This window comes from Melospiza georgiana, chromosome 24, assembly GCF_028018845.1.
Source record: "Melospiza georgiana isolate bMelGeo1 chromosome 24, bMelGeo1.pri, whole genome shotgun sequence".
NCBI lineage: Eukaryota > Metazoa > Chordata > Aves > Passeriformes > Passerellidae > Melospiza > Melospiza georgiana.
The window spans coordinates 9,499,111-9,518,632 of NC_080453.1; the positions used below are offsets into that span (position 1 = coordinate 9,499,111).

General features: G+C 64.7%; 2 protein-coding genes across 4 annotated transcripts; one reads left to right on the top strand and one right to left on the bottom strand.

Moving 5' to 3' along the window:
• Positions 1 to 24: 24 nt before the first annotated feature.
• Positions 25 to 5,827, bottom strand: FGR (FGR proto-oncogene, Src family tyrosine kinase). Of its 3 annotated transcripts, XM_058040118.1 has the most exons (12): positions 5,779 to 5,827; positions 5,292 to 5,544; positions 5,099 to 5,201; positions 4,701 to 4,799; positions 4,454 to 4,557; positions 4,235 to 4,384; positions 3,554 to 3,718; positions 2,444 to 2,623; positions 2,284 to 2,360; positions 1,948 to 2,101; positions 1,335 to 1,466; positions 25 to 1,101 (listed from the first exon to the last, which is right to left on the bottom strand). In XM_058040118.1, the coding sequence occupies exons 2-12, from the start codon at positions 5,530 to 5,532 to the stop codon at positions 893 to 895; spliced, it is 1,614 nt and encodes a 537-aa protein (XP_057896101.1). In that variant the 5' UTR covers positions 5,533 to 5,544; positions 5,779 to 5,827; the 3' UTR covers positions 25 to 892. The 3 variants fall into 3 exon arrangements, with proteins under 3 accessions (XP_057896101.1, XP_057896100.1, XP_057896099.1); XM_058040117.1 differs by lacking the exons at positions 3,554 to 3,718; positions 5,779 to 5,827 and adding an exon at positions 3,038 to 3,193 and having other exon boundaries at positions 5,292 to 5,635; XM_058040116.1 differs by lacking the exon at positions 5,779 to 5,827 and having other exon boundaries at positions 5,292 to 5,635.
• A 5,389-nt stretch (positions 5,828 to 11,216) lies between these two features.
• Positions 11,217 to 17,633, top strand: LOC131093148 (digestive cysteine proteinase 1-like). The gene is made up of 11 exons (XM_058040231.1): positions 11,217 to 11,291; positions 12,379 to 12,438; positions 12,675 to 12,767; positions 12,844 to 13,016; positions 13,711 to 13,954; positions 14,128 to 14,320; positions 14,410 to 14,603; positions 15,165 to 15,256; positions 16,077 to 16,238; positions 16,804 to 16,993; positions 17,293 to 17,633. The coding sequence occupies exons 1-11, from the start codon at positions 11,240 to 11,242 to the stop codon at positions 17,478 to 17,480; spliced, it is 1,641 nt and encodes a 546-aa protein (XP_057896214.1). The 5' UTR covers positions 11,217 to 11,239; the 3' UTR covers positions 17,481 to 17,633.
• Positions 17,634 to 19,522: the final 1,889 nt, after the last annotated feature.

Below are 19,522 nucleotides of genomic sequence, written 5' to 3' on the forward strand. Positions count from 1 at the left end.
TTTCTCTGTATTTACAGACTTCATTAAAAAAAATAAACAACAGATCCCTGCCCTTCCCTCTCCCCATGGCACTGCCCACCCACAGCCCTGCCCTGGGGGCGGGGGGCGTTACTGGCCATGGGGCACAGGACTCCAAACGGGGGTGCGTGGAGGGGCAGCGGGCAGGGGGGCACCCTGCATTCACACCGACACCCCCCGGACCCCGCGGTTCCTGCTGCAGAGGGCAGAGCCGAGCTGGGGCTGCCCCAGGCCGTACCCTCGTCTGCCCCACGGGGCAGGAGGAGCAGAGCTGCCCCCCGCCTGCTGGGCCCCCAGCACTCCCCGTGTCCCCCCGGCCCCAGGGCAGGCACGGTGGGCGTTTGGCTTTCAGGACGTGGCTCTACCACAAAGCAGAGAGAAAAGGGGGGGGACAAGGGGGTCCCCCGAGCACTGGGAGCCCTTGGGGGGGTCGATGGCTGCTTGGGGGAGGCGTATAAAATCTCATAAATTAAAGGAGACACCGGGGAGGGAGGGCTGAGATGACCTCCCACAGGTCGGTGCCGGGACTTGGGGGTCTGAACCCCCCCAGCTGTGCTCCCAGAAGAGATTGGGGCGGCAGGGGGAGCTCCCCCCTTGCCCTCTGTGGGTCTGGGGGTGTCCGGGGGGTTCACAGGGCTCCCCGCAGTCCCCCCTGCAGCCAAAGCCCTCCTCAGGTTCCAAGCTGGGTGTGAAGGCAGTAAAGGGACTGGGGTAGGGCGGCTGGGGCACACAGGTTTGTCTTCTCTCTGAGTCCAGCATCCTTGTGCAAAGCCCTGTGCCCGCCCTGAGCACAGACAAAGGAAGCAACCGCCTCTAAAGAAATAAAGATTCCCCCAAAGCCACCCCGGAGGCTCCCGGCAGCGCCAGCAGCGGGTCACTGGTTGTCCCCGGGCTGGTACTGGGGCTCGGTGGCTGTGAAATAGTCCTCGAGGAAGGACTGGAGGTACTCGAAGGTGGGGCGCTCCTCGGGCTCCCTGCGCCAGCACTGCACCATCAGCTCGTGCAGGGAAGGGGGGCAGCTCCCCGGGCACTGCATGCGGTACCCCCGCTCCACCTGCTCCAGCACCTCGCGGTTGTTCATCCCTGCGGGACAAGGACCCTGGGCTCAGCGACAGCACCACCTCGGACACGCCAGAGCTGAGGGGGAAACTGAGGCACACAGCGGCACTGTCCTGGGGTTTGGGTGGGAGCCCAGTTCAGCACTGGTCCCTCCGAGGGGGAAACTGAGGCATGGGAGGAGCCTTGCTGAGGAGGTCAGCCCCTGTCTGTGCCCTGCCCGGCCCACCCCGGGGGTGCACCTGCCCCAGGGGCCGTACCTGGGTAGGGCACGCGGCCTTTGGTCACCAGCTCCGTCAGGAGGATGCCAAAGGACCAGACATCCGACTTGATGGTGAACCTCCCAAAAAGCGCAGCCTCCGGAGCCGTCCACTTGATGGGGAACTTGGCACCTGCAATGGGACACAGGTGAGCCATGGCTGGGCTGCACCTGCACCCAGAGCACCCTGCACCTGGTGCACTCACCTCTGGGGACAGCCCACACCTGGACATCCCACACCAGAGGTGCCATCGCCTGAACTGCCCCTGCTGAGGGTGTCCTGCCCCCGGGGTACCCTGAATGGGGGGCACCCTGCTCTAGGGACACCCCGTGCCTGGGGCAGCTCACACATGGGACACCCAGCACCCAAGGCATTGGGGATACCCTGCCCCTGGGGTTCCCATCACCTGGGACATCCATCATCCAAAATACCCACACCCTGGGCACCTGTCCCTGGGGGTACCCATTCCCTGGGGCACCCATAAATTTGGGGTGTCCATCACCCCGTTCCCTGGCACACCATAACTTGGGCCATCCAAGCCCCGGTCACCCAGCCCCGGGAGGGCCATCTCCAGGCTAGGGGACACAGCAGGGGACACTGCGGGTGCTCCCACCCTGCCGAGCCGTGTACTCATCGTCCTCGATGAGGCGCGCGAGGCCGAAGTCAGCGATCTTGCAGACGAGGTTGTCTCCCACCAGGATGTTGGCAGCACGCAGGTCCCGGTGGATGTAGTTCATGCGCTCGATGTACGCCATGCCCGCCGCAATCTGGGGGCACGGAGCACTGGAGACCCCCAGGACACCCCAGGGCGCCCCCCACCCTGCAGCAGCCCCCGTACCTGGGCAGCCATGTCCAATCTGATTGGGCACCTGCCCCAATCTGGGGGTACAGAGCAGTGGAGACCCCAGCACAGCCCGGGGTGCCCCCCACCCTGCACGAGGCCCCGTACCTGGGCAGCCATGTCCACCAGCTGGGGCAGCTTCAGGTAGCGCCCGTCCCCGTCCTTGAGGAAATCCAGCAGGCTGCCTGCAGGCAGAAGGAGTCTGTCAAAGACCCCCAGACCCACGGGTGCCCTCCCTGTGAGCCCTCCAGGCAGTGCCCCTGCTGACCCTGGCTCATGAACTCGGTGACGATGTAGATGGGCTCCTCCGACACCACGGCGTAGAGCTGCACCAGCTTGTCGTGCCGCAGCCGCTTCATGATCTGGGCCTCCTCCAGGAAGGCCTCGGGGGACATGGTCCCTGGCTTCAGCGTCTTCACTGCCACCTTGGTGGTGCCATTCCACGTCCCTGCATTGGGGACGCAGAGTCACCGTGAGCCCAGGGGACAGCCAGCCCAGGACAGAGGGCTGTGTGATGGAGAGCTGTGTGCGTGCATGCCTGTGTGAGTGGATGGATGGATGGATGGATGGATGGATGGATGGATGGATGGATGGATGGATGGATAAGGAATCAGGGCAGGGCAAGGCAGGGATCCCTGGGCAGGGATTGTGATCCCACTGCATCCCACCCAGGACAAGGAGTTCCCCTCACCCCCGTACCAACCTCACCCCATTCCCAAACCCTTCGTGGATTCTGTGCCAGTTTCAATCTCCCCCACACAAGCAGGTACCTCCTGGCACCTGTGGTGCTCCCGGCCAGGACAGAAGGAAGCTTCTCCTGCCCGCTGTGCTCCCCAGCCCCGGCCGGCCGGGCCAGCCTTACCCATCCACACGTCTCCGAAACATCCCATGCCAAGTTTCCTGTCCAGGGTGACGGATTCCCGAGCTATCTCCCAGGCGTCCTTAGCTAATCCCAGGGTCTGGGGCTTCACGGCAGGGCACGGGTGGGTGAGCAGATGGCACAACCCGTCATTGTACTCTGCAGGGATGGGGGGCAGGCAGGGAAGAGGAGGGAGGGGATGTGATGGGATGAAGGCAGCATGCATGAGTGGAGGAAGCAGATGATGCCGGAGGAAGAGGATGACGAAGGTAGGACCCCCTGGCCTGGTGCTGTGGTCCCATCTGCAGTGGGGGTCTGCTTGCCCATGCAGAGGTGACATGGGGCATCCTGGGGGACCCATGTGAACCCAGAGCAGGACATGGCATAATTCCTCATGCCAGCAAATCGGTGTCTCTCAGCCTGTCCTGGCAGGCACGAGCTTTTCCCAGTGGGGCACCAGGCCTGGGGGTACCCCCACGTCCCCCCTGCCTCTTGCCTGGCTTGCCCACCAGGCCCTACCCATCCAGACTTCCCCGAACTGCCCATTCCCCAGCTTCTTGAGGAGCTGGAGGGACTCGCGGGGGATCTCCCACACGTCTTTGGTTTTGACTGAGAGGTCGGCCAGTTTGGGGGTTCCCTTGTGGCACGGCACAGCCAGGCGGCAGCACAGCCCAGCCGCCCGCTCTGCAGCATGGGAGCAGGGAGGGGACAGGAGTCAGAGTGGGCACGGAGCCCCCACCCTCTGCTCCCCTCCCACCGCCCCAGACACCACCGAGGCTCCTGGATCACCCATCACCCCCACCCTCTGCTCCCCTCCCACCGCCCCAGACACCACCGAGGCTCCTGGATCACCCATCACCCCCAGCCCTCTGCTCCCCTCCCACCGAGGCTCCTGGATCACCCACTCACCCCCAGCACAGAAATGCAGCCCCTCCACCTGCCCCAGGGACAGCTCTGCACCCCCTCGGCTGGGCTGGACCCCCAGTCCCCCCAGCTGCACCCGGGGTCATGCCCACCCACCAGAGACAACGGGAACTCCCTGCACCCTGGGCATGGAAAAGGGGACACTCAGGGACCCCCTAATGCCACCAACATAACAGCCCCCTCCTTCCCCAGCTCAACCCCATCTCTTACCAAAGGGTCTTCTGAGCTTTCCCTACCCCTGCTATTGCCCCGCTTGTGCCCCTCACCCCACCCTACCTATATAGTGCTGGACCAGCTGCTGGACGGTGCTGAACTGGGCACGGGTGGTGATGTAGTACCCCCCACTGTCCAGCTTCCGAATCTTATAGTGCTTGACGTGGTCTCCCTTGGCCTCATCCCAGTCCCGGATGGAGAGGGAGTAGGCACCTGCATGGGACACGGGTCAGGGAGGGACACGGGGCACAGCCCCTGGTGCCCCCAGCCCTGCCCCTGTACCTTTGGTGGTCTCGCTCTCCCGGATGAGGAAGGTGCCCCTGGAGTTGCCGTGGCACAGGAGCTGCCGCTCCGCGTCCTTGCGCCCGATCTTCCCAAAGTACCACCTGCCACAGTGAGGGGGCTCAGCGCCAGGAGGGGACCACGGAACCCCCGTGCCAGCACTGAGCACTGCCGGGGCTCACAGGGACCCTGGGCCCGGGGCAGGTGGCGTTGGGGTGTGTCTCCCTCCCTTGTCCCCACTACTCACTCTTCCGCCTGGATGGAGTCCACAGGGGCCACGTAGTTGCTGGGGATGTAGCCCGTGGCTCCCGAGCTCAGCGACCTGGCCTCCCACCAGTCCCCCTCCCTGGGCAGGGAAACAAGAGAACGTGGAGGAGGAGGGACAGACAGACAGACAGACAGACAGACAGACCCGCCACCGTGTGCATCCCCACCCTGCACGCAGCACCCCGGACCCTGCTGCCCCCCACCCATCTCTGCTGAGAGCACCCAGCTCACGGCCCTGGCCCTGGCGCTGGGTGATGGATGGAGCCCAGACACAGCCTGGGTCCCCAGCCTGGCTCCTGGGGGGCTACCCGGGGCACCAAGGCCCCTCCCCGGGGTGGCGGGGGGGTGCTGGGGTGGCAGGAGGTGCGGGGGGCTCACGTGTTGTTGATGATGTGGAATTTCTCCCCTTTCTGGAATGTCAAGTCATCCTCCGTCCTGGCCTCGTAGTCGTACAGGGCGATGAAGAGTGTCACCCCGCCGCCTGCGGCACACGGAGGGGACGGCGGTGACCCCGGGCAGGGCAGGACGCCCCTCTCTGCCTCCCTGCCTGCCTCCCGAGCCGCCCGCTGACCTGAGAGCGCCCCGCTCCGCGCCGGCAGCCCGCCGCAGGGGAAGGCCCCGGGCTCCGCAAAGGCCGGGCCCGAGGGCAGCGCCGGCCCCTGGAAGTTGTTGAAGTCGGGGATGCGGGTGAAGATGGCCCCCGGCTGCGTGGGGTCGGGGTCGTACTGGGAGGCAGGGGGCTGCAGGGAGCCCCCCTCGCCCCCCGCCTGCCCCTTGCCAGCCCCCCTCTCTTTGCAGGGCACGCAGCCCATCCTGGGCACCGCCTGTGGGACAGAGGGTCCGTGAGCCCCGCGCCCCCCTGGCAGGGGCACACACGGGGCCAGTGCGCACATGGAGAGGCCCTGGGGCACCCTGCCACCCCCCAGCTGGCGCGCTGGACAGCAGGGGGACGCGGGGTCCCCGTGGGCCAGTGGCACTGCTGCAGGAGGGCTGTGCTGCCCGGGGGACCCCACGATGTCCCCCGGCACCCGTGGGTGCTCCACGGCGGCCCCACTCACTGCGACGGCTCCTCTGGTCACTCCAGCTGCTCCATGGCACTCCAGAGAGGAGAAGAGTCGCCTGTGGACACCAGGGAGGGCATCAGGTGGGGGCAACACCCTCGCAGGGGTTCAAACACCCTTGCCACGGGCTGTAACACCCCTCCATGGGGTAAAATCCCCCTGTACAGGCTGCAACACCTCTGCATGGGCTGAAGCACCTCTTCCAGGGCTGCTGCACCCCTGCACATGCTGAAACACTTCTACCAAGGGCTAAAATACCCCTGAATAGATTGAAACACCCCATGACAGGATGCAACACCCCTGCTATGGGCTACAACACCTCTACACGGAGTGCAACACCAACGGCACGGGCTGCAACACCCCTTGCATGGCTGTAACACCCCTGCCTGAGTTACCACACCCTGCACAGACCGAAGCACCGTGCACAGGCTGTGATACCCCTGCACGAGCCACAACACCCCTGCACGGGCTACAACAGCCCTTCACAGGCTGCAACCCCCCTGCATGAGCTAAAATGATCTGCATGATCTGCAACACCCCCACAAAGCTGCAGCATTCCTCCGAGGGCTGCAACACCCCGGTGTGGGCTGAAACCACATCCTCCAGTGGGTTTTTCTCTCACTGCATCCTCACCACACTGCTCACGTCCTTTCAGGCCATGTGTGTCCCAAGGCTGAGGGGGAGCCAGACCCCAGAGCGTCCCCATCCCCACAGCCTCTGCTTGGTGGGTGTGGGTGTTTTGGGGAGCGAGGTCCCCGCTCACATCGCTGTGGTCAGCACAGGCTCTTCCGGCCACATGTGGGGAGAGAGAAGGTGTCACAGAGGAGGAGGAGGGGGAAATCAGACCTCTCCTGTCATGGCTGTATGGAGACGTCCATCCCCAGCCCTGTTATTGCCCTGGCGGCTGGACAACCACCCACACCAGTCTGCAGCATGGCTCTGTCTCCAGCTGAGAGCAGAGGGAAGCAGCAGGAAGGTGTCCTGCCCTCTGCACTCCAGGAGCAGGAGGAGACAAAGGTTTGGGGTGGATGAGATGTTTCAGGCAGGCTTTCCCAATCATGGTTATTGATTCCCTTTCTTCTCTCTCAGTAGGGGTGGAAAGAGCCCAGCTCTCCCCTTCCATCTCTGCTTTCCACACTGGTGGTGTGGCAAGGCTGCAGCCGTTGCCAACAGGGCAGCGTTGCCAAATCTGAGGAAACTCGGCTGGTTGGGGGTTTTATTCCTGATAATTAGTGGCTATTTAAACTGATGAGCAACCCTGGCTCTCACAAACCCTGTCCCCCCTGGGTGGGAATCATCTCCTCTACACATTCAGAAACTTCCCATTTTGCAGAATTTCAGCGCTGACCAAGCAGTGGAGCTGCCACAGGTGCCAGCAGGGACAGGGATGGCAAGGAGCACCTTCCATTCAAGTGGAACCCCCTGTGCCCCATGGAGGGTTTAGGTGATGTGCAGCAGCACGGCACCCAGGCTTCCCCTTCCCTGCACACCCAAGAGCCCCCGAGCTCACCCCAGGGTGGCTCCATCCCCTCGCTGCCCACGGGGAGGGGACGCAGCTGGTGCCGTGTCCGATGGCTGCACGGCGGTGCCTGGCTCCGGCTCTCCCCAAAAGGAGCTGCTGGAGCCGGGGAGCAGATGGCAGCTGAGCCCTTCCCGAGCTGCCAGGTCCCGCCCGCGCTGAGACCCGGCCAATTCCTCACCCCTGTCCCGCCGGGCAGGGCTGGGCACGGAGCAGCCACAGCCCCGGCTGCCCCTCCATCTGTTCCCGGGGCCCCTGGGACACCGGGCAGCTCAGCCCCATCCCCAGCTGCTAGGCAGGGCACAATGTCCCTTGCGCACCCCATTGTCACCCCACATATCACCCAGAGTGCTGAGGTACCCCTGGGGTCACCTCCCTGCCCTGCACCATGGGGTAAGTCAGGCTCTGGGGGGATGCAGCCACATGGAGCCATGTGGGGTGCTGGGAATGCCACACCCCGTGCCGTGGGGACAGCCATGGTGGCATTTGCCGGGCTGAGGGGCCCACGGCGCCCTGAGCAGGAGGTGGCTGCCAGAGGAACTCACGCAGCAGCCAGGCAGTGGGAAGAGGAAGCAGCAGGAGCACGGTGTGGGCTGGGGGGAGGAAGAGGATGGTGCTGTGGCCAGCAAGGGCCCACAGGACGGGCAGGACCTGGTGCCCTGGGGATGGTGACAGCTGGGAGGGTCAGGCAGGGAGGACAGCGGGGCTGCAGCCCCCTGGCTGTCCTGGATCCCTCCGTGCCTTGTCCCACACTGACACCCTGCATTGCTCCGTGCAGACCCGGCTCCTGCTCCCTGGGAAGAGGAACCGAGAGGGCTGCACAGCCCAGCCTGGTGCCACCGAGGTTCCTCTGTCCCCCTGTGGCTCTGGAGCTCCCTGGGCCCAGCAGGAAAACCTGGGCACGAGGCAGCTGCAGGGCAGAAGGGGAAGGTGGATCACTGGGACACAGGACCTGGCGCTGTGTCACCGTCCCATGCCCAGGACCCCACAGACCTGAGGACGGGACAGGAGCCCACATCTGCTCCTTGTTCCAGCTCTGTGGCTGGTGGCGGCGTGTCCCTGCCCCTTCCCCACTGCCCCCAGCCCCAAGGCCACCCCGGTGATACCTGGAGTGGAGCCCTGCTCCAGCTCCAGCCCTCCCAGTTCACCCAGTGCCTGGTGAGCCCCTGTGGCTCCCAGTGGGAGCAGGCTCCTCCAGAACAAGGGGTGCACGGAGGGATGGCCCCCATCCCCTGCATGCCCACAAGCAGGGCTATTCCCTGGGATGAAAACTGAAGGACTTGCCATCCCCCAAAGTGATCTTCTCTGCAAGGCCACCTGTCAGCCACAGGGCCCACGGCAGAGGGGTCCCCTGCCCCCCTCCCTGGCTCAAGTTGCTCAGTGCAGAGGGAGCCCCCCTTGCCCAGGCTTCCAGCCCCATCGCTGGCTGGGAAAGCAGGATTTCCGCTGGAAGAAGAGCAATTCCCGGATCCAAGGGGCTGCAGGGGCGGAGGGAGGGAGCCGGCCAGGGCTCCAAATACAATGTCCCGGGAGGAGCGGGGTGGGGAGGGAATTGTGCAGGGCAGGAAGCAGCGAGTTCCTGTCCCTCCTTGGGACACACCAAGGATCAGGGACGGAGCAGAGCTGCAGGGACCGGGGGGAGCATCCGCCCCGGCCGGGGCCTGAGCCCCTGCAGCTCCCCCAGCCTCAGCCACGAGAGCTCAGCCTGCAATAAAGCGCTGGCTGGGCTGGGAGCCCACGGGCACCTGCGGGGACGGAGGGCACAGGTGTGTGTGTGTGTCCTGTCCCCTCCCCAGCCTGCGGGTCCCGCACGGTGAGGGCTCCATGTGCTCCGCAGGCTCCCCGACGTGGTGTTAATCCCCGTTAGTGCCGGGATGGTGAGCTGGAGCTGGTGGGTGCCCCGGACCTTCACACACACCCCGCAGCCCCCAGACCTTCACACACTGACCTGCTGCCCCCCGGATGGTGAGCTGGGGCTGGTGGGTGCCCCGGACCTTCACACCCGCCCCGCAGCCCCCGCTGACCGGCTGCCCCCGGGATGGTGAGGACGGGGGTCTCCTCGCACCCCCGGGCATTCCCAGGGAAGCAGGGAGGGCACAGTGAGAGCAGCCCCCCAGCAGTCCCCACCAGTGTCGCGGGGCTCTGTCCCCCAGCTCAGGGGCCGCCTCCCCCGGGACCCCCGCACACGGAGGGGGCATCTCCCAGCAGCGCAGGGCCAGGGGATTGAGACCCCCGCGCTGTGGCAGGGCTGAGCCCCGCACCCTGCCCCTCACAGCGCGCACGTACCTCCTGCCGTCAGCGCTCCTGTCCGGCCGGCATGGACCCCTCCCCTCGCACGGGGCTCCCTCCGGGACCACCGGGCAGCCCCGCTCGGGCCGCGCCGGGGCTGCGGGGGCGGCGGCCGTGGGAGAGCGGGAGCGCCCGGCCGAGAGCTTCCCCTGTCTCTGCTCGGCTCTGGCAGCCGAGCAAGAGCTTCCCCTCCCCTCGCCCCCCCTTCCTCCCCGCGCTCGCAGCAATGGTTCATTGTACCAGCCGGCCCCGCCGCTGCGGATCGCCCTCCGGGTCACCCCCGGGCCGCCGCGGGCACCGCAGCCACGGCGGGAACAGCGGCAGGGGCTCTCGGGTCTCCAGCAGCACCGGGAGACACCGGCGGGGATTGCCGGGCTCTGCCTGCGGGGATTCACGGGCGATGTGCGGGTCCAGCCCGTGCCGCGGCGGGGCCGCCCGCACCCGTCCCCAAAACCGGGCACAGCCTCTCCGAGACCCCCGCCCATCCCCAAACCGGGCACAGCCTCTCCGAGACCCCCGCCCATCCCCAAACCGGGCACAGCCTCCCCGAGACCCCCGCCCGTCCCCAGAGCCTGGCACAGCCTCCCCGAGACCCCCGCCCATCCCCAAAACCGGGCACAGCCTCCCCGAGACCCCCGCCCATCCCCAAAACCGGGCACAGCCTCCCCGAGACCCCCGAGGGAGCGTCCCCGGCAGGGCACAACAAAGGGACATCAAACTGAGCACAGAGCGCTTGTGGCCCTGCAAGGACAGGAGCAAGGGGCCCGTCTGGTGGCAGGACACGCACAGAGCCACCCGTCCTGCTGGCACAGGCTCTCGGGGGCGGTAAGCAGCCCACCATGCCTAGAGAATGGCAGGTAGCTCTGGGTTGTGTTCCAGGGGCGTCCCACACGTCCCCCCAAGATGGGGTGCAGCTCCTATGTGGCTCAAGCCAGTCCTGTGTCCATGGATTGCCCCCTAGACGTCAAACCCCTCATTTACCCCTTGTCCTCATAAAGTTGCTGGTGGGATGACCCCAGGATTTGGCATCAGTCACACCAAGCCACAAACTTCAGTGAGCTCTGGGATTGGGGTAAACCATGCAGACCTCTGAGTGCCCCTGCACCCTGTTTGAGCCCCCCGCACCCGGAGTGATCCCCCTGCACCCTGTCAGAGCCTCCCCAGCCCTGCCTGAGCCCCCTGGAGCTGGCTTTGTCCCGGCTCTGCCACACTGTCCTCCCTCACAGCTGGAGTGGGATCCCTCCCATCTCTCCAGAGCCTTCCTCCTCCTCCTCCTGCTCCTTGTCCTGTAGCTAGCCCTCAACTTGTCACCTCCTGACTCATCCTGAGAGGGAAGGAAGCCGGGCTTGGGGGTGCCCCACACATCCATCCCTGCACCCACCCCGAATGCGGCTCGGGGCGCTCTGGGGCTCATCCCGCACCCCCCGCACCCCCCGCGCCCGCGTTGCTCCATCCCCGTCCGCGGGGCCCTGCCGGGACACGCCGAGCCCGGGGCGCCCGTCCCCCGCAGGCACCACCCGGTGCCGGCTCCTTCCCTCCCCGGGGAGGGCCCGGCCGCCGCATTGGCTCCCGGGTTTCGCTTAAAGCCGCCGGGAGCCGGGACCGGGATTGGGAGCGCTCCGCTGGATCGGGGTCTCTGCCGGGGCTGGCATGGGGGCGCTCCGCTGGCTCCTGCTCTCGGCTCTCTGCGTCGCCGTCCGGGGTGAGTGGGACCCCAGCCCGGCGCTGGGGAGGGAGGCGGGGGGACCCCCCCAGATCCGCTCCCGCTGCACTGCAGGGCAGGCTGGAGTCTGGGGAAGTGGTTTTACTGCTCGTTGGTTGGGCCCCAAAATTTGCAGTTCCTCCAAGACACAGCTGAGACGGGCGGCATAGAGGGCAGGTGCCTTGAGGGCTTGGTGGGGCTGGGGGAGTGAAAATAAAACTTATTTAAGGCTTTAACCCAAGGGGTTTAACCCAAACAGGCAGGACAGCCAGGTGTGAGGGGACAGAGGTGGCGGCCGTGTCCCCGTGGGACCCTCCCCTTTCTGACAAAGGGACCCCCCCCCTTTGCTGACAAAGCCCAGCAGCCTGGGAGGCGGCTGCAGCCGCTGCTGCCTGTGGGTGCCCCGGGATGGCGTGTGGTGGGCACCATGGCACAGCCGGGGCTGCAGCCGGGGGTCTGTCCGTCCCCGCCTCCCCAGGGCCGGGGGCAGGGCTGCTCCCGGCCCTCCCGGGCGGGGCAGGCGCTGTCTGGGTCCGGGCAGGTGCTGCCGCTCGCTCCCGGCGAGGAGGGAGGGAGGAAGATGCTGAGGGAGGGAAGGGCTCGTTCCCAGCGCTTGTGTTGGCGTCGGGTTGCACAAGCCGGGAGCCCGGGGGGAGGCTGGGGAGGTCACTGGAAGACGCCAGGCAGGACCGGTAAGGTCCCTGGCACCCCTCAAACATGCCCTGTGTGGGGGGACAGCTTGGCTGGGTCCCACCGTGGAAATATTCCAGGCCAGGGCCACCAGTGTTGGGGGTGACACTGGGGCGTCACCCCAAGAGTCACGCAGGAGCTGGGGTTCCCTGGGGGTGCAGTAGTGCAGGGCTTGCTGCAGTGGCACGGCAGGCTGTGGCATGGCGCTGACCCTGGAGGGTGTCCGTGCCTCAGCGTCCCTTGGATGTGCCTTTGGATGAGCTCAGGAAGCTCTTTTGGCCAAGGAGGGAAGCCCCAGGCTGCAGGGAAGGGGGGCACTGTCCTGGCAGCCTCCCATCCCCATCTCAGCTGGGGGACACACACAGAGCCCCCTCACCCTGCCCTCTCTGCCTTTCAGGACAGGACCATGGGCTCTCCCGCCCACCCCCTCAGTTCGGCTCCATCTACCATGTCCGAGGTAAGGGGACCCCACTATCTCCCCATAAGGTGGGGACCCCCAGCCCTGGGGGGGAGCAGAGGATGCTTAGCACGGGTCAGACTTTGGGCAAACCGGGGCAGGCTTCCTCAGCTGGGTGCCCTTCCTGCCCCATCACCCCTGGGGCACTGTCTTGGTCAGCTGTGAGGCTCAGGGAGGGATGCCAGGGTGCTGAGGCTTGGGCTGAGCTGTGTCCTGTGCCGGGGGCTCCTGTGCAGGGGTCATTAAGCTGCCCTACGCCGAGATCGAGGAGCCCTTTGAAGCCTGGTACAACCTGACGGGGAACAAGAGCCGGATCCAGTACTACGGAGGTAGGAGGTGGCACCCAGCTGCGCCCACCCTGCACCAGCAGGGCTCCGTGCCTCAGTTTCCCCTTGCCTGGCACAGGGCAGGTGATAACCTACCAGCTGGCAGCGGTGAAGCCCTATGGCATGAGGTACAAGATCACGCCAGAGACGACCGAGAAGGAGGTGAACACCAGGAAGTGCTTCCAGCTGCCCGGCTCCAAGGAGGACGTGGTCACTGCTCAGAGCGTCTTCCCCAGCATGAGGGGCTTTAAGGTGGGAATCCTCAGAGCCCCGACCTGCCCTGCCTCCCAAAGCATCTCCGGGCTCTGGGACGAGGTGCTGGGAGAGCTCCTCTCTGTCCGAGGCCTGCAGGGTGCTGGGGCTGGCCAGGACCTGTCCCCGCAGCCTGGGGTGCAGGGAGGGTCACTTCCCCACCCGCATCGGGGCCGCACTCCTGGCTCCTTTCCCAGCCCCAGCAGCCGTGTTGGGACGTGTCACATCCCACACAAACGCTGGCATTTCAGCATGGTTTGGGCAAGCCTCTGCACGGCAGCTCAGCTCCTGCCGGCCCCAGCCTGCGCCAGGGCTGGGCACAGCACGTGAGCAGCGGGGACAGCAGCTTGTCGCTGAGCTGGACACATGCCTGCATGGCGAGAGCTTGGAAACACGCAGGAAAAACCTGAAATCTCTTCAGGTTTTTGGAGAAATGGCAAAAGCCAGACTCCCTGCTGTGGGTGCACAGATTGCTGTGCACAGTGGAGTGTCCCCAGGGCACCGCTGAGCCAGACGGGGGGGTCTGCCCTGTGTTGCACCCCATATCCTTCCCCCAGTTTCCATCCCACGCATGGCTGTGCGCCAATAGCCATGGAGCCACTGGATGCAGCCAGAGAGCACTGGGCTGTGCAAAGGGGCTGGCTGGTGGCCTGGGGGAGGTTGGGGTCCCCTCCCTGAGGCCGTGTCCCCCCAGTTCCTGCGGGAGGAGTACTACGAGGGCCGGTACTGCGCCGTGTGGCAGAACGTCACCCGCTGGGCGCAGAAGAAGAACGTCTACACCCTGTGGGTGACCAACTCCAGCTGCGGGGTGGCCCCCGTGCACTATGAGATGCGGGGGTACAACAGCCTGCTGGGCTCCCACTACGACAAGTATGAAATTGCCTACACTGACTTCGACAACAGCTACCCGCCCTCCGTCTTTGACCTCCCCGTCAATGGTGAGCCAGGGAGGGGCTCCCCGTCCCGTCTGTGGGGCTCGGGCTGACCGGGCCCTCTCCTTGGTCCCCCCATCCATCCTGTCTGTGGGGCTCGGGCTGACCGGGCCCTCTCCTTGGTCCCCCCATCCCGTCTGTGGGGCTCGGGCTGACCAGGCCCTCTCCTTGGTCCCCAGAGACCAAGTGTGGGGTGCTGCCGGGTTCGGTGGCGGAGCACCGCGTGCTGGCAAACCCCATGGAGGACCTGGTGGGCCAGCACCAGCCTTGGGCTCACCGTGTTTTCCACGAGTACCGGCGGCGGCTGGGGCGGCGCTACGGCTCCGCGTGGGAGCTGGAGCACCGGCAGAGCATCTTCGTGCACAACATGAGGTACGGCTGGGGGATAGGGACCCTCTGGGGGTGCTGTCACTCTGAGGGGCGGCGGCGGGCCCAGCTGGCGCTGTCCCCACCGTGTGCAGGTTTGTGCACTCGCGGAACCGCGCCGCGCTCTCCTACTCGCTGTCCCTGAACCACCTGGCCGACCGCACGCCGCAGGAGCTGGCAGCGCTGCGGGGCCGCCGCCGCAGCGGGACCCCCAACCGCGGGCTGCCCTTCCCCACCGAGCTCTACGCCGGCATCATCCTCCCCGAGAGCCTGGACTGGCGCATGTACGGTACGCGTGGGTCAGGGAGCACCAGGGCCACGGAGCCCCCTGCTCCCCATCACTGCACCGAGAGCCTGTGGGACTGGGCTGTCCTTGGGGTGCACCCTGCGAGGCTGGGGAGGCACTGGAGCAGGCTGTGCAGAGAAACCAGGGCTGCCCAAGGCCAGGATGTCCAAGGCCAACCTGGGACAGTGGAAGGTGTCTGTGCCCATGGCAGGGGTGGAACCAGATGCTCTTTGAGGTCCCTTCCAACTGAAACCATTCTGTGTTTCTAAGACTAAAGCAGCTGGGTCAGCACTTGGCCCTGAATTCACTCTGGTGCCCTAGGGACAGATGTGACATCTGACGCAACATCTGCCTTCACCCATGTCCCCTTCAGCTGGAAGTGACACCCCCAGAGCTTGCCCCTAGCCAAGGGTGGGGGTCCCAGGTTTGCTAGTGCATTTCCTCCCTTCTCAGTTAGCACTGAGATCTGGCTGTGCTGCCTCTGGACCTCAACTCCTGCCTCAGTTTCCCTTCCACCTGCCTCCATCCCTCGGTGCCAACTCAGTTTCTCCTGCCCTGCCCCAGGTGCTGTCACGCCCGTGAAGGATCAGGCTGTCTGTGGGTCATGCTGGAGCTTTGCCACAACGGGAGCCATGGAAGGAGCCCTCTTCCTCAAGGTGGGAGCAGGGCTGAGCCCCACGGTGTGGATGGGAGCGGGGCTGAGCCCCACAGTGTGGGATGGGAGCAGGGCTGAGCCCCACGGTGTGGGATGGGAGCAGAGCTGAGCCCCACAGTGTGGGATGGGAGCAGGGCTGAGCCCCACAGTGTGGGATGGGAGCGGGGCTGAGCCCCACAGTGTGGGATGGGAGCAGGGCTGAGCCCCACGCTGTGGGATGGGAGCAGAGCTGAGCCCCACGGTGTGGGATGGGAGCGGGGCTGAGCCCCACAGTGTGGATGGGAGCGGGGCTGAGCCCCACAGTGTGGATGGGAGCAGAGCTAAGCCCCACAGTGTGGGATGGGAGCAGGGCTGAGCCCCACAGTGTGGGATGGGAGCAGAGCTGAGCCCCACGGTGTGGATGGGAGCAGGGCTGAGCCCCACGGTGTGGATGGGAGCAGAGCTGAGCCCCACGGTGTGGGATGGGAGCAGGGCTGAGCCCCACGGTGTGGATGGGAGCAGGGCTGAGCCCCACAGTGTGGGATGGGAGCAGGGCTGAGCCCCACAGTGTGGGATGGGAGCAGAGCTGAGCCCCACAGTGTGGGATGGGAGCGGGGCTGAGCCCCACGGTGTGGATGGGAGCAGAGCTGAGCCCCACGGTGTGGGATGGGAGCAGAGCTGAGCCCCACGGTGTGGGATGGGAGCAGGGCTGAGCCCCACGGTGTGGGATGGGAGCGGGGCTGAGCCCCACGGTGTGGGATGGGAGCGGGGCTGAGCCCCACGGTGTGGATGGGAGCCTGCAGGGGGCCTGTCCCCATCCCTGGGCTGTGTCCCCCCTGCAGACCGGCGTGCTGACCCCCCTGTCCCAGCAAGTCCTCATTGACTGCTCCTGGGGCTTTGGGAACTTCGCCTGCGACGGGGGCGAGGAGTGGCGAGCCTACGAGTGGATCAAGAAGCACGGGGGCATTGCCAGCACCGAGTCCTACGGTACCTACAAGGGCCAGGTGAGGAGGCCCTTGTCCCTGGTGGCCTTGCCAGCATCTTGGGGCTTTAAAGCCGTGGTGGGACCCACCTGGATGTGAGTCAGAGCACTAACAGGCTCTTGAGATGAAGATGTCACCTCGTCCCCAAGGCACCAGGCTTCTGTGGTTCACAGTACTGTCAAAGCCAAGCCCCAGGGCTCATCCAGGCTGTTTTGTCACCGTGTTCCTCAGTTTCTCTTCTTGCAAAACAGGGACAAGGCTCCTCCACCTGTGCGTGGTGCCATGAGTCACTCCATGCCCCGGGGGACCAGGGACAGAGCAAAGCTGCCTGGGGATGGGGACGTGGCAGCAAGATGCAGGCAACAGCCCTCTGGGGCTTTGGGTGCAGAGCCAGCTCCCCACCCTGTGTCCTTGAGCAACTGGGAAAGCAGCCCCAGCACCCTGGGCTTGGGAGGACAGCGGGGTCAGAGCCAGGGTGCTCTCACAGCCCAAATCCCAGATCACTGCCTGCATCCGCAGGGTCAGGCCGGGGGGCAGGGTCCCAGCGAGGGGTCCTGGTGACACCGTGTGTCCCCTGGCTGTGCAGAATGGCCTGTGCCACTACAACCAGTCCGAGATGCTGGCCAAGATCACGGGCTACGTCAACGTCACCTCGGGCAACATCACAGCAGTCAAAGCTGCCATCTACAAGCACGGCCCCGTGGCCGTCAGCATTGACGCCTCGCACAAGAGCTTCTCCTTCTACTCCAACGGCATCTACTACGAGCCCAAGTGCGGTGAGACAGGCAGCACTCGGGCAGGGCAGGCCCTGGGTGCCCAGGGAGATGCCACAGCACCTGGGAACCCCTTTTGGTCAAGGGAGGGGTGGAGAGGATGAGCCCTGAAGTCCTCTGTTGTGCTGGGGGTAGCCCTGGGAGCAGGGCTGCTGTCTGGACTGGGATTACTGGGCAGGGATCTTGTCCAGGCAGGGATGTCTCCAGAAAGGAATGGTCTCTGTAAAGGGAGTCTCCCTGCACAAGGATGCTCCCCAGACAGGGGGGCCCTTCAGTGACCCCTCCTGTGTCCTTCCCTGCAGACAACACTCCAGGATCTCTGGACCACGCCGTGCTGGCCGTGGGCTACGGGGTCCTGCAGGGAGAGACCTACTGGCTCATCAAGAACTCCTGGTCCACATACTGGGGCAACGACGGCTACATCCTCATGGCCATGAAGGACAACAACTGCGGGGTGGCCACTGAGGCCACCTACCCCATCCTGGCCTGAGCCACCCCGGCATGCTCAGCGCTCAGCCCTGCACCAGGCCCCTCCGTGGAACCATCGGGGAGCTCGGACACAGTGGGACAGCCCCATTCAGTGCTGGACGCAGGGCAGGACGGGGGCTCAGCACTGGGCTTGCCAATAAAGACGCTGGAAAAATACCGGATGGCTTCTACAGGAGGGATTCAATTGCAGCTGTGCCCCAGGGACACAGACCCTGTCCCCAGCCTGGATTCCTCGGTCCTGGGGAGGGACAGTCCCGCCTGGCAGAGCCAGCTGGCTCTCAGAGCCAGTCCCAGACACCCGGGGCCAGGGGAGCGGCTCTTCCCGCTCCGAGGTGGAGCACAAACAGCCCCGGGGATTTCTGCTGAGATGAGGAATTCCTGGCGTGGGGGAAGGCTCCTCCACCCTGTGTCCCACTGCCCGAGTGCCTGCTGTGGCTGCGGTGGGATCTTTGTCACCGGGGTTTGCCAGTGCCGCCAGCCTGGCCCCTTCACTGCTGGGGCTGCTCCCTCTCACCCTGGCTGTGGCTCAGCTGGGCTCCTGTGCTGGGCTCCAGCCATCCTGGAGAGCAGGATCAGAGCGCAGGGATACTGAACCAGGCTGGGCAGTTCTCCCTGCCCGATCCTGGTAGTCTCCCACCCTGTTGTGTGTGGGGTGCACAGGGGGTTTTGGGGTGCGGAGGGATAGAATGTAAGAAAATAAAGATGGTGCAGAAGGCAATCTTGCCCCTGAGGAGTTGCAGCTGTACTAACTACCAAGGATTAGGAACAGGCCTGCCCTTAAGCGGCCACACCTGTGACTAGTAAGGAAGAGTGCTATAAAGGAGTGGGTTAGCTGGTGCAGAGAGCTGGAGTTCTTGGCTGTGCTGTGAAGAAGGAGTCAATGCTGCATGGAGCTGCCCATGAGACATCACCGAGAAGCTGTGAGAGCTTTTGAAATATGATGGTAATGTTGGGGTCCTCCAGAGCTGTCACGCTCCTTCCGTCTGTTCTTGCTCCAGAGCTTCACCCCAAAACCTCACAGCCATGGAGAAGCCTCACCCTGAGCCGAGGGTCTGGTGCTGTTCTTGGGGTGTCCAGGCCACAGGTAAGCACAGTTCTGAGGTTCAGTTTGGGGGTTCTGGTGCCATTCTGGTGATGCCCACCCTGGGCAAGGGGCTGGGTTGGCAGCTGCAGTGGGCAGCCCAGCGAGAGCTGCTGGCACTGCCAGGCTCTGCTCCCCAGTTCAAGAGCCCAGGTACAGCAGGCAGCTGGGAAGGGAGCCTTGAAGAAGGGAAATGCCATCCCTGACTTGTAGCTGCATCTGCACAGGCTCTACCTTCCCCCAAATGGGGCTTTGATAGTTGAGAAGGGACATCCCCATGGCTGCACCCCAATTTTGTATGGCAAACCACAGGCTGCACTCCCCTCCAGGTGACACAGCTGCTCTCAGCACTGTGGCAGGTCACCGTATTCCCTTGTTTTCTTTCACTTGCTCACCTGCTTATTTGACAATTTGCTGATTGTTGAAGGGTCTTTAATCTTTCCCAGCAGGGAGGCTGGCTGGAATTCGTGTCTGGGAGAGGAATGATCACTGCACAGGAATAATGTGGTTTATGCCGTGGGAGTCCAGGTCTCCAGGCCTTTGATTCTCTTGACTGCAGTCAATAAAACATGCTTTGACTTTCAGGGAACTGTGACTTTCAGGCTCCCCTTGGATAGGTGATGTCCTGAATTTGCTGCTGAACACAGAGCTGCAAGTTTTGTATCCCCAGGAAGCATTTACTGAAATTCTGCATTCGTGGCATTAGGCATATCACAGTCCTGAGCGTGGGTAGTTCAGATGGCTGGGAACTTAAAAAACTATCTATTTATTATGTTTGAAAAAGGAAAAAATAAGAAAGTGCATACCTGAAGGGAGGTTTGCTGTTTGCAGAGCCAGATGTAGGTTCTGGCTCCCAGCCCAGCTGAGCTGTGACCTCCAGACTTCCCTGGACACCCAAACCTCAGAGTGGCTCCAAGTTTTGCAGAGCACAGCAAAGCACAGGCACTCTGAACCCTGCTATT